At 31.9% G+C, this 26,406-nt stretch overlaps 1 protein-coding gene across 4 annotated transcripts; it reads right to left on the reverse strand.

Annotated features, from left to right (window-relative positions):
• Window positions 1–1,651: 1,651 nt before the first annotated feature.
• On the reverse strand, window positions 1,652–25,718 carry LOC140445730 (uncharacterized). Of its 4 annotated transcripts, none has more exons than XM_072538023.1 (4): window positions 25,564–25,718; window positions 13,186–13,635; window positions 8,596–8,876; window positions 1,652–3,669 (listed from the first exon to the last, which is right to left on the reverse strand). In XM_072538023.1, the coding sequence occupies exons 2-4, from the start codon at window positions 13,551–13,553 to the stop codon at window positions 3,491–3,493; spliced, it is 828 nt and encodes a 275-aa protein (XP_072394124.1). In that variant the 5' UTR covers window positions 13,554–13,635; window positions 25,564–25,718; the 3' UTR covers window positions 1,652–3,490. The 4 variants fall into 4 exon arrangements, with proteins under 4 accessions (XP_072394124.1, XP_072394126.1, XP_072394123.1 ...); XM_072538025.1 differs by lacking the exon at window positions 25,564–25,718 and adding an exon at window positions 19,799–19,908; XM_072538022.1 differs by lacking the exon at window positions 25,564–25,718 and adding an exon at window positions 17,361–17,475.
• Window positions 25,719–26,406: the final 688 nt, after the last annotated feature.

Consider the following 26,406-nt stretch of genomic DNA (forward strand, 5'->3'; position numbering starts at 1 on the left):
TAACGAAAAAGAAATACGACCATTTGCAATTTCTTTGCCAGAAGAAAGTTATTTCATGTCAATATCATGATTTTTTTAAAAACCTACCTTATGATGGAAAACGAACAGGGGAAGATTCAGATATTGATGTTTAAATATTCATAATTGTTTAATTTTAGTTCCTAATTTTGAGTTAAATTTATTTGTTTTATTTTCTATTTTGTTCCATCTCTTTGATTTTTTAAGTAGTAATATTTTCTATCTTTTTTTAACACGGCCCAGTTGTTAATAATTTCAGAAACTTATTTGTTAAACCTGAAAGCCGACAATATACGATTTATAAGTAAGTACACTGTTTGTGTTAAAATTATTTATACCTATACCTACTACATGATTAGATTATTGATATTATGGATTGATCAGAACTAGCCTAAGTACTTCCATGTAAGTATATTCTATGTCCAAATTTGGACATAGACTACATCAGTTGAGACTTTACTAGTCTATGTCCAGCTTTTTTTTAGAACGTGGCTTTTATCGTTAAAGCAATGAACTGTAGGGAAAGTAGCTTTTTAAACATTGTTATACAATTTTCTGATAAAAGAATTTTATAATATTTTGAGAAAAAAACAAAAAAAATGCTCTCCTCTAAAATTAACATTTTGTGACTTAGGCTACTTCTGCATCCAAGCGACGGTATGCTTCTTTAAGGATACTGCACTAATATTTTTATTTTCATTTGCTTTTGGTCAGTATATGAACTTTCATGCACTTGACTGAAGAACTTTTCCAGATTTATCATTTTTAATATTACGGCTTTATAACTGTCTACCGGCTTCCGACAACAAAAGATCGTTAGTCGTCCTGGACTTTCCTAACATTGTTAAACCTTAATCGGTTTTTTTGAATTTTTGAAACGAAATAATATTTATCCTTAAATTTCTAATTTATGTCTTAATCTAATCTGTCTTTTTTTATTTTGAATTAACGTATCTCAACGTCTTTGGTCATTCACACTGGAGCAAAGATTTACCCTAGTACCTACAAAATTATGATACAGAGTTTAAAATAGTAAAAAATAACAATATTACTTATGGGAATTATATTTTGTTAAACGACTGCGTTAGGTTAGAATGACAGGGTTCCAACTAACAAAATCGCATATTTGGAGTTATTAGTGTAAAAAGGTTCCAACTGATCTTCCCTATCTTTTGATCTGACAACAGCGCTGGCTAATAACGCAATTCTGACTTATTACAATGCCGAGGTTCCATCTGTGAACATAAATAAAACAAAACTAGAATGACATGGTTTCAGGTGACACATGAAACCTTGTCACTGAACCAATAATTAAGATTTGCATGTATCGTTTGACAAAGTTCCAACTGCAACCACACTGCAACAGCTGTTTATGTTCACTGTCTAGTATTGAGGTTATGTTTGAATTGTTGTTTATAACAATGACGGAACTAAATGAGTTGGGACGACTTATTACTGAGGTATTAAGTGAGGATGCAGAATTAGAGCACTTTGGTGATTCTTACTCCCCATCATCAGAGAGTTTAAGTGACGAAAATGAAGAAATTACTGACAGGTAAGCTAACCTATATTTTTTATTGTTGAAACCTTTACTTCGTGGAATCTAGTCATTTTTATGAAATCAAACTACAAATAACGTTAAAAATTCCATAATTTATTATTTAAATCCACATGTTTCAAAACATTAATGTAAATTTAATTAAAATTAAAACTTTAATGTTTCAAAACATTAAAGTTTTATCGCTTTAGTTTAGTTTTTTTAATTAGCCTACTTTTCAAAAGTTCTATTGCACATAATCAATTTTTAAACTTCCATTTGGAGAGTAAATAGACTTATGGTATTTCAAATTATTCATTTGAGGTTTTTAAACTAGTATATAGTCATAGTCATACTATTTTAGCAGCTAATTCTAGTTGTATTTTGCAGGCGACCCAGAAATAAAGCCATGAAGCGTGTTCCTGCAGATATTTCAACAACTGCAACTAAATCAAAACCAGCGTTGATGCCCATTGATCTCCCATCAACTTCAACCGCTGGCGCTCACCAAACTACTTCAAATGATGAGGTCCATTTGCCTATAAATCCGGTTGGGGAAGAAGTTATTATTGATTAGGTAACAAACACTAAACCTCCTCGTGTTAAGAGAAGAAAAAGGGATGTTTCTTCTTGTAAAAGCCAGAAACGTTCTATCAGCCATCAAAAAGGGAATCTTATGTGAGTCGTAGAGGAGTTGTAGTTCCCGCTAAAGAAGTTAAAAGTTTGAAGGACTGTTTAAATGACTGTAAATTTAAATGTGGGGTATCTATTAGTAAAAATGAAAGACAAGCTTTGTTTAAGGCCTTTTATGGCATGGATCAAAATGGAAAACATCAATATATCTTGGGTACAACCACAAAACATCAGACAGAAAGACCTAAAGATAGGAACAGAGAATCATACAAAAAATTAACTTTTAGGTTCTTCTTTAATGTTGGTAACCAAAAGGTACAAGTCTGCAAAAAATTTTACTTAGGAACCCTAAGCATCTCACAAAATTATGTCTATACAGTTCATAAGAACAAAGATGAGGTCACCAATACACCCAAGCCGGATGGTAGGGGCAAAAGTGTCCAAAGTTCAAGACGCCTCAATGAATAAATAAAAGAAACTGTGAGAAATCACATAAAATCTTTTCCTAATGTTGAGTCTCATTACTGTAGGGCCACAACACAGAGAAAGTATCTGGATTCAAACCTCAATTTAGCTAAAATGTTCAAACTATACACAGAAAAGTGTAGGACACAGTGTAGGGTAAATCCACAGTTACTGTGTAGTCTTTAAGAAGTCTATTAGGCTCATGATTCTTTTTATCGAACTTATTTTGGCAATAGTTTAATATTATTATAATTGGAGTTGGGAAATGTGGTACTGCTTGGCTTGAAAGAAGCAAGAAGTCGTGTCGCCCAAACCACTAGTTAGCGGACTTCCTTCAGTATAGACCTCCACGTTGGTAGAGCTGGGAATCCATATTTGGTAGATAGGAAATACAAGCACTTTTTGGATCGCGTACTCTGATCCAGCAAATAGTGAAACTATTACTTTGAAACTCTTGAGTCGCACACCAGTTACTATAGTAGAGTTACTATCTCTTCAAGTTTTCGGACTCTCATAAACTGTGCACCGTGAATAAGTTATTATTTCCTACTCATCCAGCTAAATCCAATGCCATCGGACGAGATGGTCATCTGCGTCTGTGGTACCAACTTCGTCACGCAAGCCGATGACGACAATGTATGCGGCATATGTGAGCGCACGCTTAACTTGGGTGTGCGTCAACACATTCGCCGCGCTCGTCATGACGCGTACAAATTAGTACATTCTGTATCTTTTAAACTTATTTCTACAATAGTTTTGTATTAATATAATTAAAGTTTGAAAGTGTACGTAAAATACAAGAAATAAAAATAGAGCGTATATCTTTTTTACTAAAATTTATTCTTTTTTCGCCCAAACAACGCTCAACGTAACTTGTTTTACCAAATGATTTGGATGATTTTCTGGTTCACATACGGTGTATATGTTTCTGACTTCCCGTAAGTACTCCTGCTTATATTCCTCAAGCTCCTCAGCTGGAATATGAGATAAAGTAGTATTGACAGACGTGTAGAGACCTAAAAGCATATTTTAACATTAAAAAGGGCGTAAACCATTTTAGTTGATATAAAAAGTTGATATTAGTAGAAATATTCATAAAGTTTTTGAAGATTTGCAGTATTATAAAAAATTACTACTTTTGCAAATAATGTCTCATAATAGAAAATACAAGCATTGAAAATATGTAATAATATAAATATAAAACTTTGGATCGTACCTGTACAGTACAGTAGTCATGAGAAAACTATCTAAATTGCATTTTTAAATATATTTTTCTAAATGCTACCTTTTCAATACATATATGGAATTCTTGTTTAACTGTAAATACTATTTAAATTAATAAATTCTAATAAATAAAACATAAAATATACTGGCATTTTCCTTCGCCAGCAGGAGGTTTTCCAATACACAGGTCTCCGGGCATTATAGCTATATAAATATTTAATGATTTCTGGTTCTCCGCATTCGCATAAGGTGGACAGGTCACCAAAGTAGTTCCATCTTGCCATATTATCTTTGGCATTGCCCATTCCGTTTTGCTTCTATTTAAGCTCATCCATATCTTTCAGTCAAGTTTCCGCCAAATAGTAAGGCTTCTCGGGATGACTACATTGTCACAGAAAGCACAGCTTATCTTTCTACATATCTATCCTTGCTGTACTTGGCTGGGTGCCTAACAAAATCAAGCTATGTAGAAAACTGTTTCTTCATTCTTGTCATCTTCTTTGTGTCTGACGCCTGCATAGTGGATACGCCTTATTGGTTTTCTTCGAATTTTTTTCGATGTTGGCTGCAGTAGTACGTCTAATGCTTGAAAAGGCTATACCAATTACTATTTAAAATGGGAATAAGCCACAATTAAAGGTTAAAATACGTTTATTGACATTTCAATTTCCACTTCGGAAATCGTTCTCCGATTTCGGAGATGAGATGAGATGAGATGATTAAATCAGTTTTACACAAGGTATATAGCAAAAAAAAGTTAAAAAAGAATTGTAGTTGGCGTTTGTTGACCTTGGAAAAGCCTACCATCATATTCAGAGATTAAAGTTGTGAAAAGTCTTAAAAGATGTAAACATTGATGAGCCTATGTTACAGATTATTACAAAAAAGTATAGAGACTGTACTGTTGCGTTCTGCACATACGATGACCTCAATATAACAATTCATCAGAAAGGGAAGAGAAGATATTCTGTTCAATCCAGAACTCGCTGGTTTCCCCCTTTCGCTTTGGGTATGTAAATCCCCATAGAAATAATAAGCAAGACGATCGTATGAAATTCTATTTTAAAATAAACAAGTAAAATCAATAAACAAATTATATACATTTAATTACAACAAATCCTTTATAACTGCAAAAAAATACGCGTGATAAATGCTTTAAGAAAGTAAATAAATTAACGTAAAAAAACACAGCTATTTGGAACTAAATATAATAAGATGAATATCTATAGCCGCCTGGAATCGTTTTCGGAGGAGATTATTGGTGAATACCAATGTGGCTTCAGACCAAAGAGGTCAACTATTGACCAAATACATATGTTAAGAGGTATACATGAAAAATGTGTTGAATATAACATACCTATTTACAACTTGTATATCGATTTCAAACAGGCGTTTGATGGAGTAGATCGACAAAAGATGTTAAAGCAACTATCTATGTTAGGGATACCCAATAAGTTGGTTAAACTTATACGAATGACTCTGGAGGGTTCCAAAGCTATGGTGAAAATAGATGGAGATATGACGCAGGCCTTTGATATTGAAAATGGAGTTAGACAAGGGGATGCCTTATCAACAACACTTTTTAATCTAACTTTAGAAGCTGTTGTTAGAAAACTGGATATAAACGGCTGTATTAATACAAGATCTATGCAAATATGCGCATATGCGGATGATGTTGCCATAATAAGCCGCAACAAAAGTGTATTAAGCGAAAAAGTTATAGAACTGAAACGAGAAGCTGCTACGTTTGGTCTATATATAAATGAAAGCAAAACAAAATATATGGAGTGCACAAAATCGAATGAACATGAGAATCTGAAGGTAGACAACCATACCTACAAATATGCCTCCACTTTTCCCTACCTAGGCTCAATAATAAATGACAACAACAACATCAGTCAAGAAATACAAGCACGGATTCTTAGCGGTAATAAGTGCTTTTATGCATACAAAGACTTAATGAAAAGTAAGTTACTGAATCGTGAGTCTAAGCTGAGAATCTACAAAACAGTAATTAGACCAGTGGTCACATATGGATGTGAAACGTGGACCCTCTCAACCACTGATGAAAATCAACTGAGAATATTTGAGCGCAAAATACTAAGGAAGATATTTGGACCAACCCAATGCAGCGATGGTTCGTGGAGAATTAAAATGAATCACGAGCTGGATGAACTAATGCAGAGCGCAGATATTGTCAGATTTGTAAAGTCACAAAGACTAAACTGGCTTGGTCACCTAGAAAGAATGCCAGATAATCGAGCTGTAAAAATAGTCCAGAGATGGAAGCCCCAAGGAAACAGAACAAGAGGAAGGCACCGTAAAAGATGGATAGACGACGTAGAGAGGGATCTTAAAACCATGAACATCAGGCAGTGGCGAAGGAAAGTATCCGACAGGGCAGAGTGGAAGAACATTGTTAAGCAGGCCAAGACTCACAAAGGGTTGTAGCGCCATTAGAAGAAGAAGAAGAAGAAGATCTATATATCTCACAAACGGCTTGTCTCCAGATAAAATCATAACGGGAATATGCTAGAATATGATACGACAGGCATTACCAAAGTCAATGCAATAGAATACTTTTGTGTACATATAAAGGTAAACAAACCAAACAATATTATAAGTAATAAGCATAGTTACACAAATCAATTAATAGTAAAATAAAATATTCAATTAAACTATACAGTAAACACGCTAAAATAAATGTTTATACGTAAGATGTTATTTTAAAAGTTCAAATCACGACACAAATGAGAAATAGCTAGTTCAGCACACAAGATGAATTTCTTAACAATATGCATGTACCAGTAAACTCAAAAGTTCGAATAGCTATGATGATTGCCGACCTCCGTCGCGGAGATGGCACTTGAAGAAGAAGTAAACAGCACTCGATATGCAGCAATGTAATTTTGGCAACAAATAGTATGATTTGTACTTTATCCGACGTACTTTACTTTATAAAAACGACATCTTTATCGACGTATACGAACCACAAAAAGTTGATAATGAACCACCCTTATTGCATTTTACGACTCTGTCGATCGCAAGACCGATACCAAGTGACAGGTACTTTTAACGCAAAACGCATACATATCTGTATGGTTTGAGAGATAAAGCTCAACTCTGATTTTGTAGATGCGTCCCTTATCTCAAATACACATCTGTGTCATTTTACAGATGGCCCGTCTCGTAATATGTAGTTTTTAACACAGATGTATTTTTGAACGGGTTGTAAGCTGTAATTTTAAAATACGGGGAGAATCAAAACTACCACAAAATCTGTTAATGTTATATAAAAGCTTATGTATAGTTGCGAAACTGCAACATGTACAAATAAAGAAAAGATTGACACTGTTACAATCTATGAACACTCCACTTTCCATGGAGATTCAATGTCCACGTTTCCACTCCGTACAGAAGCACTGAGTACACGTAACATTTAAGGAGCCTTATTTTCTTTCCATGGTATGCTCATGGCTTTTGAACACAAAGCTTATAGTCAAGAATGCACTTTCCGATACGACATTTAATCTCTTGGGTATTGTCCCACGACTGATTAATTATTGTTCCCAAGTAGTTGTACTGTGAGACACGTTCAATTCTCATTTGGTTCATATACAGATTTGCTCCAGTTATGTTTTCCTTGCTGATGATCATTAGCTTGTTTTTGCCAGTATTTAAAACCGGTCCATATGTTCTACTTGTTTCCCTTATTTTATTCATTAAGTTTTGCAGCCTGTCTATGGTATTGGAAAACACTATTGTATCATCTGTATGCCGCAGGTAATTGAGCTTGACTCCATTTATTGAGATTCCTTCATCAATATCTTTTAGATACTCTTCAAAAGTGTGCTTCGAATACAGATTGAATATCAGTGGTGAAATTATGCACCCCACTCTCCTTAAGATTTTGACCTGATCTGTATATTCTCCATCTATTCGGAGTACTGCTGATTGATTCCAGTAAAGGTTAGCTATTATTTTTAGGTCTCTTCCGTCAATCCCTGTCCTCTTCAGCACTTCCATCATTTGTTTATGCCTGAATCTATCGAAAAGCTTCTTTTAGTCAATCAAGCATGCATCTTCAGACGTCTTCTTATCATGTGTCCAGGTTAACAACCAATCTTTTTTTGACTTTATGTGAGAAGTTTATGTTAAACCATTACGTTTTTCTGCTGCACAGTATTTTTTCTGTAGCCTCTTTGACTACCAGCATTTCACGCGTTTTTATTCCTCATCTTTTTTTGTTATTAGGTACTTTTCTGCAATATAAATCATAATCAGCTAATCTTTTGCTAAAATATTTAATCTAGAAAACGATATTATTAAATCGTTTTCGTTCATGGCCGCCAAAGCAGGTGGCACCTCTGAACGCTAACCACTGCAGTGAAACATTCGTTGAACTTTGAACTTTTGAAATTTGAACTTTTATCAGCCCAAGTGTCTGATGAGGCAGGGATATGCTGAAGTGATTCATAACACTTTATTGATACCGACTCGAGCACGGAATATTTAACGAATTTGTCCTCCTAGGCCATATATTTGGCCATTCAATTCATATATATTTATATATATATATATATATATATATATATATATATATATATACATATATATATATATATATATATATATATATATATATATATATATATATAAATATATATATATATATATATATATATATTATATATACGGAAATATATAAATATAAATACCTTTTAAACTTTCTTCACTTTCAAAATTATATGGCATATCTTCCTCCATATATTCAATATTCTGGAAACCGGCTGCTTTTAGATCTGCTGTAATATATTCTTTAGGTTCTGGTTTATCATAATAAGGATTCAACATCTTTTTTTGGTTATACTGTTCCCTTCCCCACTTAGGATGCTTGCTTAATTTTAGGAAAACTTCGTCGCAGGGAGTGTGTTTAAAAAATGTTTGGAAGGTTTCACCACCATCGTTGAGCATTCTAAATGTGTTTGTGAATGTCTGTCTAAAATTTAAAAATATAGATAAGTATAAATTTTAAAAATTTTTCTCTTTATTGGATAATTATTTTTAAATCTAATAAGACGTTTTTCTGTAAGATTTATATAAATATATATATATATATATATATATATATATATATATATATATATATATATATATATATATATATATATTTATATATATATATATATATATATATATATATATTTATATATATATATATATATATATATATATATATATATATATATAAACCAGAAGTATTTGCTGACAATGTAAGGAAGTAAACATTAAATATTGGGTTTGCAGCAATAAAAAATGAAACGTGTCCTCTTGTAAATTTTTATTTCAAGCTTTAGGACATTGGTTATGTCCTTCATCAGGGAGCTACAAATGTGATGAATAGTTTATTCGCGTTGGTATAATTAATTAAAAAATTCACTACTTACAAACTTAATGAGGTTGTGTCATCCAATGATGTCATGTAATGTTGACAAAATTTATCACAGGCTGTCATCTTTGTTCAATATAAAAAACCTATTTCTATGTTTAAAATATTAAAAAATTATTTTACATCCACAACACTTAATTATTCTAAACACATTCATGACATTATTATTGTTAATTTTACTCTATCGCCATTAGTTTTTGTCAAAACAATCCAGTGGTTTTTATTATTGGCTTTTCAAAAATCTTCGTGTCATAAATTTAAAAACATTAGTATTGAAAAGTGAAAATCCCACACCTCCAATATCAAGTAACTGGCAGTACAGCAAATTATAGGCCTATCATTAGGTGTATCCTCCAGTTCTCTTTCTCTATCAACTCCTTCTCTCCAACTTCTTCTAGACCTTCCTGGTCTCCGCCTACCTCTTGGTTGCCATTCAAGAATTTGTCTTGGTATTCTATTCTCCAGCATTCTCCTTACGTGTCCGTACCATCTAAGTGGTGTCGTTTTGATGTATATATATATATATATATATATATATATATATATATATATATATATATATATATATATATTTAGGGATTCTACAGTATTCAGTGCCTTCCCTCGCTCAACCGTATCCATCTCTATCTGTTGTTCCGTTCTCCGGTCGTTTAGGCCTCTTTTACTCATGGCGTCGTCTACTTCGGTCCTCCAGGACTTTCGGGGTCGTCCTCTCTTCCTCCTTCCTATGTGGCTCCATTCGATTATTCTCTTTATCCATCTGCTGTCGCTAGTTCCTCTTACATGTCCATACCACTTTAGACGTTTTTATTCCATATATGTTAGTATGTCTGTTTCTATTGATGTTCTTTGCTTTATTTCGTCATTACTTCTCCTATCAATTCTTGTTACTCTGCAGCATCTTCGCAGGCATTCCATCTCTGTTGCCACTATCTTACTGCTGTTTTTCTTTTTTATGATCCAATTTTCAGCCTCATATGTCATAATACTTCGCACTAATGTTTTATAAATCTGCGTTTTTGTCTTCATATTTAGGTATCTATTTCACTATACTGAATTAAGTTGTCGGATTGCTGTTCTTGTTTGTCCTAATCTTTGTGTAATTACTTTGTGTAATCTTTGTGTGTTGATGTCATCAACAGTATTATGTGTAACCCCCATGATTTCTCGGACTCTCTCGTTTGTTATTCTGTCGCGTCTGGAGATTCACGCCGAGCGGCGCCAGAAGTCCATTTCTGTTGCTCTAAGCATTTTCTCTGTTCTGTCTTTTAGGGGTCACATTTCGCATTCATATGTTGTGATACTTTTTATTATGGTGTTGTATGCTGTTCAGTAAGGCTATGCCTTTCCTTCCCTGTGTATTTTGTTCCTTAATGGCTGCATTTAATTTTCCGTCCTGAATGATCTTTACTCCTAGGTATTTGTAGTTGTCACATAGTTTGATCTCTTGATTTTCCTTTACGAGAAGGTTATGTTGATCTCCTCCGATGCTGTAAGATTTATGCTGATCATAACTTAAGTCAAAATAATACTTGCATGGATTAGTGTAATTATTTTGATTTGTTTTTTCTAAAATATTATTTTTTTTAACAATTAATAAAGCAGGAAAATGTATAATAAGATAAACAGATCAAATTTAAAGCAAAACAAAATACCAATTCCATTGTAAAACTGTCAACGGACTTTACAGTTTTCCTTCTGTTAGTTTGTTTTATTATACAAGCTACTTCCGAATGTAAAATTTCTGGTCCTCCGTGTATGATCTCTTTAGTAACATCTTCATGCAATAATTCCGTAATATTCTACCCATTTTTGATTTTTGGTTGGTATTAGTTACAAGTTGTCAATTTTCATAATTTGTACTGCTGATCTGTTGGTTTTTTCGTATTGCAGTTATTTAGTTCATTTTTCTATGTCCATTAAAACTACAGTCTTTCTCTCAGATAGGTACCTCTATTTCCTCACATTGTTGTTTCGCCCAGGTATTGAACCCTTCTTTTATTTTGTTTTTTAATTCCTTCTTTATTGTTGTATTGATATTCATGTCTTTATTTTTATATTCTGTTCTTATATCTATAAGGGATAATATCTTGTCTGTCATCCACATCTGTTTGGCTTTTTTAGTTTGTTTTAAATGTTATCATCTTGAATTATCATTGTTTACTTTGTAGATATTAAATTTTTTGTTGTTTTTGTGTGTTAATTTTTTTTTTAATATACATAATGCAAATTTTAGCTACTACTGGATTATGATCCGTTCAAATATCAGTTCCTTGAGAGACTGTATATTTTTGTCCATTTGATTTCTAACTATCTTATTATTTGCTCCAGAAGCAGGAGCTGTTCTGGTATACAAACTTTGTTTTGATAAACTGAACCATATGTTTTTTTCAAAAATATCTTAATTTTGACAAAATTCAACTAATCTGTCTCCTCTCTTATTTCTTTCTTCTATGCTGTATCTTCTCAAAATATGTTACTTCTGATTGTCTAATTTCTGCGTTAAAATTACCCGTAGTATATGTGATTTCTTTTGTTTTTATTCTGCGAAAAACAGAACTAAGATGTTAACAGAAATTTTCTGTTACAGTTTCCTCTTTATCAGTCTTCAAAGTATATACTTGAATCATGTTGATAAAGGTGCTTTTTGAACGTAATTTTTTCATCAGGGTCCGTTGTGGTATTGGTGTAAAACACAAAATTACCGTATTTGTATTACTTACTGTTTAGGACAATAAAACTGCACTTAAATTTGTTTTCTCGTAGCTACCCAAGTAGTACACCGTGCAATTTTTTTTTTCACTTTCGAGATTCTTACCAACGTACAGTCCAACCGCTAGATCTTGGCACAAGTATGACATTTACGAATTATTTTTATATTATATCTCGTTCCTACTCACAGAAATTAAATCGAAAAACTTAATTATTAATTATTTTGCTTAAAATTTAAAATAGATGGGAATAGATGGGAAAATATCCAATGAAGTTTTTACTAAATAGATAAGTGAACAATTAATTCACAGTTTAAAAGAACCAACATTAATTGTAATGTATCTACATCACAGTGCTCTTTTAGAAAAAAAAACCTTTTACTGTTTTAACTAGAATTAAAATTATCACCTGGTTGACAACAAAGAAGATCAAGATGGCGCAAAAATCACAAAACCTGGATTATTACAAATTGCAAAAATTAACAGAAAAGAGAAATGTATTATAAGTGATGAGCTATTAAGAGAACATATGCCATCAAGTGTTAAGACTACCTCCTTATTACAGCACATTAGAGTGATACTACTAGTTGTACTGTAGCAAAAAAAAATAAAATTAAAGAAAAAATGTTAATGGATATAGAAATAATATTGTGCCACTTTAAGCAACAAATGTAATGTAATACCAAAAGAGAAACACGCCAGACATATGAAGGAATAAATATAGAAAAAAAAAGTGGGAGAACAATTTAAAATGAGAAAACTAAGGATTATCTCCTAAAAAATAAAAAGATCTACTACCGAAGAAATACAGTTACACCAAACCTATAAAACAGGCAAAAAAGAATGGACTAAAGAACTAAAAAATGAGAAGGACAATGAAAAAGAAAAATAGGCAAATGACGAATAAAGAAAGAAAAATGATAACGAAATGAAAAGTAGAATCAGCAGTAGAAAGTGGTGAACGTACGAGAAGTGTAAGGAAAACAACAAACAGAAAGCAGACGGAGACAAAATAGAAGGGAAATATACGAAAACCAAACAGAAAAGTAGTATTTTCTAATAGAAATCAATTTTAAATAGCTTTAAAACTATCTTCTTTATTTTAAATTTCGATTTTTGATTAAATACTTAAATACTTAAAAACTTACCTGGGATTATTTATTAAATGAATTGTCATAATGCTAAATACATTATCAAATCGATTTTGGAACAATTTTGGTAAGTCTGGTGATGATGTATCAAAACAATAAAATTTGCTTCTTGGAATATTCGTGTTTTTTCGAGCCCGTTCCACCATAGGTTCTGAGATATCCACCGCTACAAACTCCTTATAATCATGAGGAAGTAGAGGCTGTAGAGTCTGCTTTGAATTCTCGCCACTAGCGAAGCCGAATTCTAGAATTGATGGATTATTTTTGAAATTTAATAAATGTTTGTATTTTTTTAGAAGAGACTTTGTAATGTTTACATTGTTGGTTGATAATTTTGCGTATAACTCAGGAAGTATCATCGCCATTTTTATATTGTTATTATAATAGCTTCTAGTTTGGAATTAGTTAGCAATGTTTGTGTGATAATAATTTATCCTTTTTGGTTACCTGAAAATTACAAATATATAATTTTTATTATAATATTTTGTTGTTACATACATAATTAATAAAAAAATCTAAACCACTAAAATAGGCTGCATATATCCCAATCCCCATTTTGACTAGTGCAAATAACATAAAATATTATTTAATAAAACGTTTTTGTTCATAGTCGTGAGTGGGCAGAGAGTATAATACAAGGCAGGTAGGTCTTTTAGAACACAACGATAAAAGCATACGGTTTCAGTATCAGAAAAATAGGGGAAATAGACTTATAAAATTCTGCATAGAAAATAACCTTTTAATAGCTGCTGGGCTGCCCCAATGACAAACACAGTATCAAACAATTTTTTCATAATTGAATTTTTCACATTTATGAGTATAACTTAATGTTATTTATTTGTGTATTTGTTGTATATTTTAGGTTTAAACTCCCCGTAAATCACTTGGTTTTGAAGATTTTCGAAAAGTAAAACACGTATCTACCGTTAATTTTCTAATTTTAAAATGAAAGAGCGTAAAAGACAGTATATGCCAGATACTGTATTTTTTATTATGTTTTTACAACACCTTCAATTAAAAATGCTCTTACAAACACAGTATATGACAGATACTAGGTTTTTCAGTTGAAGAAATCAACGCTAAAAAAGTTGTTTGGGTATACTTGTGTTGTGACAAAAGCTTTCTTAAAAAGCGTTAAAAAAGTCGGCGGACCCGTTTCATATTGTCAATGATAAACATTAATACCGGTGTTAACGACGGTGAAAATGAGCCAAGCTGTTCATGATTAAGTTTTTTTGGGATTAGGACATGATCAAGGTTAGGACTGAAGAATAAACCATTGATATTAAAGATATTCAGGAACTTACAGTTTTAACTTTACATTATGTACTTTCACCCTTAGTTTTATTGTCGTATATTTTGCTGTCAATTACACCTATTAATAGTTCTATGTCATATATCAGGTAACTATTAATAGGTGTAATTGACAGCAAAATATACGACAATATAACTAAGGGTGAAAGTACATAATGTAAAGTTAAAACTGTAAGTTCCTGAATATCTTATGAAGTTAGTTAAAATGAATACACTGCTGCAATTTCATCTACTTTTACTAGAATATATTAAAAAAACCTGCAACCTTTTGGTAACTCATAGCTAAATTGAAAATTACATTTTTTCGCCAATTACAAGCCACTAATTTATTTCAAAAACAAGATCCTATACCTACGTAATCAGAATCGATTTAAATCCAAATATTGGCACTTTTATAAAACAAACTAGGTACATTTTTTTTGTTTTAGAAAATTCAAAACTATTTACCACAAGAATTTAATGATGAATTTAAACGTGATGATGATGACAGCATTACTGATCCTGATTTTCTGCTCGCTGAAACTGAGCTTCCAAGGGAGAGTGTTACAGATCCTAACGTGACCAATGAAAATATCGAAACTAACAAAACGGTCAAGGACGATGGTAGTTCCATCATCCTTGACCGTTGATGGAACCGAGGCTGCAGAGAAGAGTTTTGCTGTACCTCTTTTTTCAGAACTTGACTTGGCCAATAAAAATTCTGATATTGACATCTTTTAAATCGAAACTCAAGAATCTGGCATGACTAATGAAAATATTAACGAGTTGGGCATTTAAACAGACGAATGAGCCATGCATCATGTAAACGCGGATACTGAAATAGTTTTGGCATATCCTAAAGAAGGGCATGAACCAGTAGTTAAAAATAAAAAAAAAGGAAATCTTAAGAAACATAGTTTAACAGAAAAAGATTAGTTTTTGCGAGATACAAAGAAACATCCAATGTTATATCCTTATGTACAGAAACGTACAGATACTCAATGTTCTCCGATGAAGATGGAAAAAAAATATGGAAAAATTATTGGCAGACTAACTGTAGCCAGCGACGAATATGGCTCTCGAAACATATTTGTATAAAACAGTTAACAGATGCGCAGTCACTGCAACAGAAAATATATACAAAAAAATCATGGCAGTTTTATTTGCCCAAAGCTAATGGAAACACTGTTAAAGTTTGTCGTAATTTTTTATTACGCACTTTTTGTTATACAAATGATTCAGTTATTACCCAATTGTGCAATTCAAGTGAACGCGCTCCTTTGGGTACAGCAGTGAAAGAAAATATGTAGAAGCAAGTTCCAAAAAAAGACATTAGATAGAGATATAATTAAACAACACATTAAAAGCTTTCATCCAATTGTAAGTCATTATGGACGACATAACGCACCAAACATAAGGTATTTTCCTGTAGACTTATCAATTGCTTTAATGTTTTCAAACGTTTTGGAAAAATATTCTGGCTATTGTTCGATAGAAATGTATAGGTCTACCAAAGGTCTGTTGTTGCAAAAGCTTCACCAGTACATGTAAAGTTTTTCTCAATGGACTTACATAAAGCCATTTTGCTTCCCATAATGTCAGTGATTAAGGAAACTTTTTTTGCCAGAAGATTAATATGTTAATTACTACTAATGTCTAAAAGCTGACAACTACCGAGAAATTGTTTAAGAACTTTCTGCTTACGAAGCTCTATGATGCAATTTGTCACTTTAAATGAATTCGCAAATAGATTCGCACTTTTTTTCCTTAATAAACTCTTGGTACCGTATCAGATGAGCATGGTGAAAAGTTTCACTAGGATAAATGTAAATATTTGTCATTTTTTGTTGGCCGATTTAGCAAGAAACTTCAATTGAAGCAATGAAAAGGAAGAAAACTACAAAATAACTCAGATTTTATCATTACAACGAGATAGATTTAGTGAAATTTTCATTTCTTATACGAAAAAAAAAATATATTTGTTTGCAAAACTTAATCATAGTATAAATATTATGTTTACATGTGATCAAGTCACAATTATTGCTTGTGATGAAAATCACATTTATAACTAATAAAGTTGTTAAATAAAATTAATTCACAAATTTTAAGAACTATTATCAAAGAGTTTGTTATTGGTTAAGTCATTTTAAAATTCACATGTTTGACCTCAATCTTGTAGGAATTCTCAAATTCCTATATGATGGAACCCGAAGCATCTGCACTAATGGAAAGGCATTTAAAAAACCTGCTGACAAAGGTCATGACTACCAATGGTCAACACACAAGAGAGATAAAAAAACTGCATCTATAAAATACCCTGTGAATACAACAATTTCTACGTGAGGGAAACCGCAAGACCAGTAGTGTCAGGATAAACGAATATGAAACATACATCAAGAACACAGACTTTGAGAAATCCCAAAAGACCACAGTAAAAAGGTGCATCAATAATCTTGAAAGAAACAGACATGAAAAAGAAAAAAAAATCAAAGAAACAGCCTTCATCTTACTCAACGAAGAAATATATGTAGCAAACCCATCAGTAGAGAGTAGTAGGCTTCGGTTGCCAACAATAAAAGAAGCTGTCAACAACAAGAAATTACCAACAATAGGGTACTAATAGGAGGTCGAAAAACATTATCCACAATCTTACCCAAAACACATGTTAAACACAATACATGTAAACAACAACTTCTTTTATAGTTGTTGTTACTTCAATAATATCGTTTTTAATTATGTAAATGAACGAATGAAATATTATATGAAAAGGTTATATATTCCCATGGTAAATTTAACGTTTAGATCACCAAAAATGATGTTATAATAAACAATAAGGAGAAATTTTTTTGCATACCAGTATAATATTGTGTCGAACGAACCTTGTTTCCCAAAATGTTTTAGATAATTTTCACAGCACTACAAATTACACAACTTCTTTGTTGAATACACGAATTGGTTAAGTCTCAATTTGATCATCACCGAATTATATATTTGATCATAATAGCCTTGAATATTTTGTGTTAATTTTTAATGGAATTTTAATTGGAACAATAATTGACGTGATATTATATTATTTTTATTATTGGTTTAGAAATCTCTAAACATCTAGATAAGCATATAGTAGACCACTTTACGTATAATTTGTTAATAACTGAACTAGATCATGTCAAAATAATCTCACTTATGTATAATTGGTTAAAAAGATGAAATCTCGCTTCAAGTCTAGAGAACGTTCCGGACTATATTTTAGAACTTAAATATATTATTTTATTATATCCTATATTGAAATCTGTTGTACATAAAGTATTATAGGCAATTTTGGCTTCGAAAACCACTATTTGCAAGGAACAAGACTGCTACTCAAAAATGAAGACATCAGCAATAAAATAAATCACATTAGTCAAGTCAGCTTAAATATTCATAAGTGAAGTTTGCAATAGGGATCCACAAAAGCTAACGATAAAATACAGGACAAGACTTGAGACAGTAAAAAATAACCACAAAACAAAAACATGTTAAGTAAAAAATGCCGAAGAAGAAATATGATCTATGTTCGCAAAAATTTCTTGGTATAGAGTGGTTGATAGTTTTATATATTTAATGGAATCATTAAAAAGAAAACTGTAAACAGAAAATTGGAAGACGTAGTCAGATAGACACAACAGCTATAACCAACTTCATCAAAATATAAAATACAATGAAAGATACTTGGATTTATCTTTTACAAATCCTTGTTTTCTTAACATTAAATTAGGCGTCCGGAACCTGGACCCTGAGAGCAATCAATGGGAGAAAAATTTAATCCTGTAAGATGTAGTGCTACAAAAGAATATTTTGAATTCATTGGACTGCCAAAAATACGAATATTTTTGGTAAGGTTAATAATCCATGGTGTCTCTGCAATTTTAGGACATACAAAAAAAGAGGTAGAGGCCCATCATGAATAAAATTGACTGACAAAGTAAAAAAAATAATAATAATTAGTGTGTCGAGATTAGTATTTTCATGGCTTGATTGACCATTCTTCTGTATTTGTGACGTCTTTTAAGATCATCTTTTAAATGTATCCTCTATATTTTACGTCCTCTTCATGTATCCCAGTTATCTTATTCGTTGGGTTCTTATTGCTGGGATCCCTATCATAACTCTCTCAGATCTTCATTTGTCCTTCTAATCATTTTTAAAATCTTATAAATATCATAGTATCATTAAAATATAACTTTATTTATTAATCCTAATTATTTGCACTATGTCGCTGGATGCACGTGCCAAGTGTGAAATTCAAATTAAAACCAGGCATTAGACAGTAACCCATAGTTAGAAAGAGCGATCTTAAAATCTGACCGGAGCGTTTCGATTCATAGTTTGGTATTTTCTGTTGTGGAATTTAGTTAAATCTTAAATACAATATTAGTACTTTAAAAAAGGATAGACCAAAAAGTTTTAACGTTGTTTTAAAGTTGAATAATATAAAAAAAATCGTGATTTTACAGGTGTGAAACACTACATTATTTGTTTTGTTTTTCATGTTTAGTGTTTTCAAAGAATGAAACTACTTCTTCAGAGTGGATGAAAATGGACGTTTGAGATTTATTTCACATATCAACAAGTCATTACATTTTGTCCCGTCTTATCGATTATGTAAAATTTTGTAGCGCATTCGAAATAGCATTGAGGGGACATGAGTCATCAGAAAGCTTAAATGCAGGAATATACAGGGTTCTCATGATTTTGTATCAGAAATTCATATGGCTATGAAACAACATATGTAGGGAAATATGCCTTTAAAAGTACGTTAAGAAAATGACGTATTAGATGCTATTGTAACAATCTGCCAGGAAAAGATTAAAAAACATGTTTCAGATACACAGTTTGTATCCATTCAGTGTGATGAAATTACTGGTGTTTCTGCCCATCAGCAACTTGTTATTATTTTAAGATATGAGCGAAATGGCCAAATTTACGTACGTTTTTGTAAATTTTTAGAACCTGTTTCAGGTAGCGCCAGTGACATAGCCACAGAAATTAGAAAATAGTTGTAACTGCATAATATTAACGTAAATCACCTAGTACGTCAAAGCTATGATGGAGCACGAGGATGGTTTTTTTTTTCTAATGAATACAGTGTGTAGCATTTTATTTTTACCCCGTATATCATAAATAGAAGTCGATATAGTTCCCGTATTTTAAAACTCTTTCGCTGCGGAAAGTGCTCACGTGCGTTCTGTGTAAAAATTGTTTCAATAGACAACTTAGATCGCAGCAGTTTCTGCACATAGTACTTTTCCACATATAGTAAATATTTCAAACTACTCACCCTATGGCACTCTTTTCTCGGGGATTCACAATGCTGTGAATCACAGTGCTGTGAATTTATACTGTGAATAGACAGTTGTCTATTGTAAGAGTTCCAAATATTCTTTTAATTGAGGAAATGTTGGAATTTATGCTTAATTCCGATTCTGAAATTGAAGGAGAATTACATTTTAGGGCAAAAACAAGAACGTAAGGATAAGAATATTTTACAGAATGATATAAATCCATCCACTATCCATCCACTAATGAAAATATATGGACAATATAGGGACCGTTTATTATCCAGGACAGCATTACCTACCAAAAAGATTTTCACGCTAAACCCTATTCATTTTACAAATTCCCAATCGTCAATAGAACCACGTGTAAGCCAAAAAGGGTCGTACTGATATACGACCTATGTATCATATGATTTTTGAAAATATTTAGTTTTGAAACTGATAGTGTAAGAATTTCTTGAAATTTAATCATTATATCACAATTAAACTAAACTCTAAAAAATAACACGACCGGTAAATAACTTAACAATAACTAATAACATAAATATAACACAATATATTAACTTAAAAATCAACACGATACAATTTGAATTTAAAATGCTCGCAAGTTGGGATCTGTAATATGAGAATCTGGCTGGCTTAAGGTAATAAATTATATTTAATAGCCTCTTGAAGAATGAGACGGCGAATATCAACACGTGCTCATATTTATTGATGGGAATTTGCTAAATGAATGTACTTTAGCAAGGAATTTTAGATACGACAGTGTATATTATTAGATATCGATGTTATTGGTGGTAAACATTCTGACCAAAAAGTAGTGAAACCTTTAGCTAAAATGTTAGTGGACAAAATTGCTAATTACTATTCTTCCTAATTAAAAGTCGTAAATGCAAAGTTAAAACCAGATGAGACAAAAAGTAAGTACCTATCTCAATAATATTATGATAGACAAATGGTTAAATAAGAAAGATGTGATATTCATTTCTACTAAATCTAAAAATCGACTAGTACAGGTAAAAAATAGGAGAGTTGTAGAGCAAGAAAAACTAGTGCCTACTGTTCAACGCAACAAATTTATGGGTGGAATAGATCTCCGAGATCAGCTAATGTCATACTATCTAGTGACACGAAAGTCATTACGATGGTATAAAAAGGACAATGCTCATAATCTTTTTAACAAATATTCTGGAACTAAACTCACACTCGAGCAATTTAGACTTGCAGTTTTGGAAAAACTGCAACAACAACACCCTCATTGCCAACAGCAGCACCCTTATTTACAACTAATGTAAGCCAAATTGGACATATACCTGTCAAGATTGGCTTAATCAATAAAAAAGGCAGTACTCTCAGAAAAAATTTCGTACATACACAAAGAAAGAGATTAAAACCATAAATTCTCATACCTGTATATCATGATATGATGAAGACCAAGATAAATTTTAATTTTACTTTTTTTAAATAGTTTTTTATTCAGATCTTTAATTTAAATACTTTTACCAGTTTTACCGTGTCATCGAGAAAAATTATTATTTAACATTATATAAAGATGTAAACAGGTATTATTTGAAATAGATATTAATTTGTAAGCAATTTGGTTTTACCAATGAACCTTAACGATATAAAGATTCAAAAGAACTACTTGAATTTATCAGCGCATGCGTTCTGGCTAAAACAGAACCTCACATTTAAACTTTCTAACAATCAAAAATTTAGTTATTGCCGACAATTCAAAGAATTACCTCCTTTTAAATGTAGTTACATTGGGTTTTTCGATTAACCTTGGGTAAACCTTTGCGTTTTAAGTTCAAAGCTACCATACATTTCCAACGTTAAAAAAACTTTTTTTTTGCACATAGTAACAAAAAATACCATTATGTTGTTACTAGCAAAGTTTTTTAATATTCTAACCCTACAAGTTACGGTAAGATCAATATTGTTTTTAATAGATAATATATGGTAGCTAATTATAATTGATTCTCTTTCAGCCCTGAAGAAGCCAAATTAATTCTCTTTGGCGAAAACGTTCGGCGAAACAATTAATATTCATTAGAGTCTTTCTTGCAGATTTTCCCAATATTGGAACTATTTAACTTATCTGCAAAGATTAAATTTCTTTTCTATATATATATATATATATATATATATATATATATATATATATATATATATATATATATATATATATATATATATATATATATATATATATATATATATATATATATATAGAAAATATATATATAAATAAATATATATATATATATATATATATTGATTAATATCATAATATATTGATTACACATACAGATTACATTTATGATTTATTGTATTATTATATTTTTTTTTGTGCTGATTTTTGTGAATTATTTTTATCCTGCTTTTATCATACTTTTCAACTCATTCTGTAGGTCTTGCGTGTTAATTTAAACACATTTGTTTTGATTTCTTTTGTTACCATACCTTTCGTTACTTACCTTTTTTATCGATATTTTTACTTGTTTCTTTAAAACCGTTCGATTCTTTAAATCTAGATCTCTTCGTGTTGATTTGGTAATTTATGTTTGCATTGTCTTCTTTTCGTTTCTTTTATCTTAAAAGTTTTAACAAAATGAACAAATCCAACTTTTCGCGCCATACACGACATTCTCTAGATTCAAGGTGGCCTATGAAACGCATTCAAGTATCAAAACCACACACCATTATTATTCGTAGCCAGGGTAGATTCTTATACATCTCACCACCTTGTTGTAATTGAATTCATTGTCTTCTTCCACTCACTCTTAATTATCATCGCTATCTCATTTCAATATTTTGATAAAATCTCCCTTACCTGTGGTTTCGTGTTCTGGTTCCCACCATTTATATAAATGTTCGTATTTTTGTGACTAAACGAATTCAAAAACTTTTCTCGTTGGTTAATTCACATAATTTTTGTGTACGCGGCCTGATTTCACCTCATTCGGAGCGACGAATGTACGGTTTGCGAATCACGGCCTCACATTTTTCTTTGTTTGTTAACCAACCGTCAAATTTATTTTGTTTCTTTAGACAACCACTTCTTCAAATACCAACATTTCAAATTTTGCTATACAACCACATTTAATGTCCTCGTCTATTTCTTTTCACATAGTTGATACATATCAAATATGTTTTCGCATCTTTCTTAGAATTCGTATCCTGCTAGATACAGCCTCCACAGCCAATTTTGTTTCAGTTATCTACCAAATCACGCATTTTAGTAATCCGATCCTATAGACATACTCATAGGTGTTGAATTGGTTGTTTGTTTCGTAAATTCTGGTCCAATTCTTGGCAAATCGAATCACCCTGTGGCCTTAGAAACCACTGTCAATTATGTTCTATGTATTCGATTCTGCGTTTCACCGTTTCACATAGAACTACCAACGTTTTGGGAAGTCGAAAATAGTGGACACCCATTAGTTTTGTCCCGCGACGTCCAAGCTCGTAAAGGATATTTCTAAGTAGTTGATTTTACGAAAGTTAACAGGCCGACGATGCAGCATGCATCGTCGTTTTTTATGCTACAGAATTGCTTCAGGAAACTCCCGAATCTCAAAGAGACATATGTTGCATTCATGGAAGATTGTATTACTTTTCAACATATGATACCAATTCCTTAATCCAATTTTAAATCGGCTATTTCTTATAACACTCACGCAGTTTTTAAAAAACAAATTTTTATTTCGCTTCTTTTCTCCAAAATTCATAATAGCTTCGACGCCAGTCTATATGACGTTCGAGGTGTGTCGCTAATCGACGCTTTTTATACTGGTCCTAAAAGGGCATCTGGTTCTTTACTTAATTTTCATTATTTTCGTTGTTTTATTTGCGATATAAAGCAAACGTATCGACAAATTAAAATAAATAAGGAATTTTGGAACTATAAAGGGGTTCTCTGGAGATCGGATTTTTCTAAACCTCTCCAAGAGTTTTTATTACGTACCGTTACTTACGGTATTTTTATTCTTCGTTTTATTTCGCTTAAAAAATACACAAGAGCGACTCTTTTATCTACTCACTTTCTGCAGTGATCGAATATTCAACTTCTAAAGCTCGATGGTTTTTCGCTAGGCAATGGGCCAGCAACCATCTCGACGGCCTTCGGTCACAGTCACGCTACAATTAATTCTCTTTTATCTACTCACCTTCTGCAGTGAGCGCTGTCTTAGCTTTTAAAGCTCGATGGTTTCTCGCTAGGCAATGGGCCAGGCAATGGGTTTCTCGCTAGGCCATCTCGATGGCCTTTCGTCAGAATCACGCTGCAAGTGATTTTCTTTTATCTACTTACTTTCTGCAGTGAGCACTCGCTTAGCTTTTAAAGCTCAATGGTTTTTTGTTAGGCACTGGGCCTAGCAACCATCTCGACGGCCTTTCGTCAGAATCACGCTACAAGTGATTCTCTTTTATCGACTCACCTTCTGCAGTGAGCGCTTGCTTAGCTTTTAAAGCTCGATGGTTGGTTTCTCGCTAGGCAATGGGCCAGCAACCATCTCGACGGCCTTTCGTCAGAATCAGATCAGAATCAGAACTAGATCGTTTGACATCTTAAACACTACCTGTTTGTTTAAACTTATGAAGAAGCTTCCTCAAATAAGCTCTCGATGTAGGGAAATCGGGAAACCTCTCACTAAAAAGACGTTCCACTGCATGGAAATTATTTTCACATTCACCAATTATTAACACAGCTGCTAGTTTGTCGGCTACAGTACGTATCATTCTGCCTTTGTAAAAATTTAAACGTCTCGTTTAACAATAATTAAACTAAATATTAGCTAAGAACAACTAACTAAAAACAACTTGACTAAACTTGAATTGACTAAACTAAGCAGAAACATAAACTAAAGATTTAGGTATAAACGCGTTTGCAAACTAAAAATAACTAGAGAATTGACAAAACTAAGCAGAAACAGAAGCTAAAAACTAAGCTATAAACGATTTTGCAAACTAAAAACAACTAGTGATTTGACAAACGTCAACTTTTTTGACAAATAACCAAAGGCGTACGTTAGAATTTTTTGTAATTAAATGCCAAACTAGAATTTTAGTATTTATTTAATTTATTCATCAAAATCATCTTAAATCCAAACAAAATTAGTATGATTGAATAGGTATGTTAAAATAATTGTAGTTTCGCATTTCATTAATAAATATTCTAACGTTTGCCTCTGGTTAATTGTCAAAAAAGTTGACGTTGACGTTAAAACAATTAGAGAATTGAAAAACGTCAGTTTTTTGACAGGTAGCCAGAGGCGAAGATTTTAATATTTATCAATTACATGCGAAACTACAATTTTAGTATTTACTTAATTCATTCATCAAAATGAGCTTAAACTTAAATAAAATTAAAATGGTTAAATAGGTACCTTCCATACCTTTCAAACGAGGTATCACTTTCCATAAGGTCTTATTAAAAAATATCTGTCACAGTGGCGCTGCAACGTCATCTGTCACTATTACGTAACTTGTTGTGACTATTTAAGAAGCCTACGTCTGTTTATTACCTTTCTTAAAATTTTACTATTATAAGTATAACCGTTCAAACGATACAAGGAGGTGAACGGACTTTTGACTAGCACTGTGGATAGTATTTATCCAGCAAAATGCCTAATATGAATGAAACAAATTAAGAAAAAAATGAAAAAATAAATAGTGAAAACGTATATTCTTATATAATAATGTAATCTTATATAAATGTTATTTTGTAAACAATTTTTTTATATATAAAAATGTATTTACTTACAGCTTTTATCTATAGGTATTGCTCGGTGTGAACACTATGATTATCACATAAACATAAATTTAATATTTTAAAAACAATGTCTTTATATAAACATTTTTATAAACCATATCAAAAATTCTCGGAATTCTTATCTTAAATGTCCTTTCCCAAGTTTTGTTCGTCAGTTTTTATATACCGTATTAATCTGATCCTTGATTGCGTTTCCTAATTTTAGTACTTAAATATTTGTTGGCATACAGTCAAATATGATCAAATACTTATTTATACAATTTGTGGAGTTCAGTATGTCGATTGGTTTATATTTCTTTACACTTTCAATAAATTTGTTTTCACTACAGCTGTTTCAGCAGAGTGTATTTCTCAAATAATGTATTTTTCGAGTGATTTTAGTTTGGAATGTGGTGGATGTGTGTATTCCTTGGTTGGATGTTCTTGAAGTCCTGTATGTAACATCCTGTTTAGGTGATTTTGTCGTCTCTTTAGAACGTGTTGTTTATTGTGGATGGCTACACTGATTTATTGCTGGTCTTGGTAGTATTTTGCGGTTTGTTGGTGTATTGCGGAGGAGGTCGTCTTCAAAGGTTTTTCAAATGAGAAAGACTTGAAGCGGTTCTTTTCGTAATTTTTTTTTTGTCTTATGAATTGTGACTGAGTTGAATGATTCGATAAAAGTTTGAGTGAATTTCACTATTTATAAATTCTGATTATTTGCGCACGCTGAGGGCAGCTGTGGCTGTATCCTCCATATCATCTCCTCATTCCTTGAGCACTTGTCAGGGTGTGGTGGCATTTTAAATATTGTTTGTTTGCTGTTTCAATTGGCTGAAATCCTGTACCATATAG

This window comes from Diabrotica undecimpunctata, chromosome 7, assembly GCF_040954645.1.
Source record: "Diabrotica undecimpunctata isolate CICGRU chromosome 7, icDiaUnde3, whole genome shotgun sequence".
Classification (NCBI taxonomy): Eukaryota; Metazoa; Arthropoda; class Insecta; order Coleoptera; family Chrysomelidae; genus Diabrotica; species Diabrotica undecimpunctata.

Coding starts and splice junctions, on each gene's coding strand:
- LOC140445730 (XM_072538023.1), bottom strand. CDS start 13,553: ATGGCGATGATACTTCCTGAGTTATACGCAAAATTATCAACCAACAAT. Junction 8,877..13,185: donor CATTTAATAAATAATCCCAG/GTAAGTTTTTAA, acceptor TTTAAATTTTAG/ACAGACATTCACAAACACAT. Junction 3,670..8,595: donor AAGTGAAGAAAGTTTAAAAG/GTATTTATATTT, acceptor ATATGCTTTTAG/GTCTCTACACGTCTGTCAAT.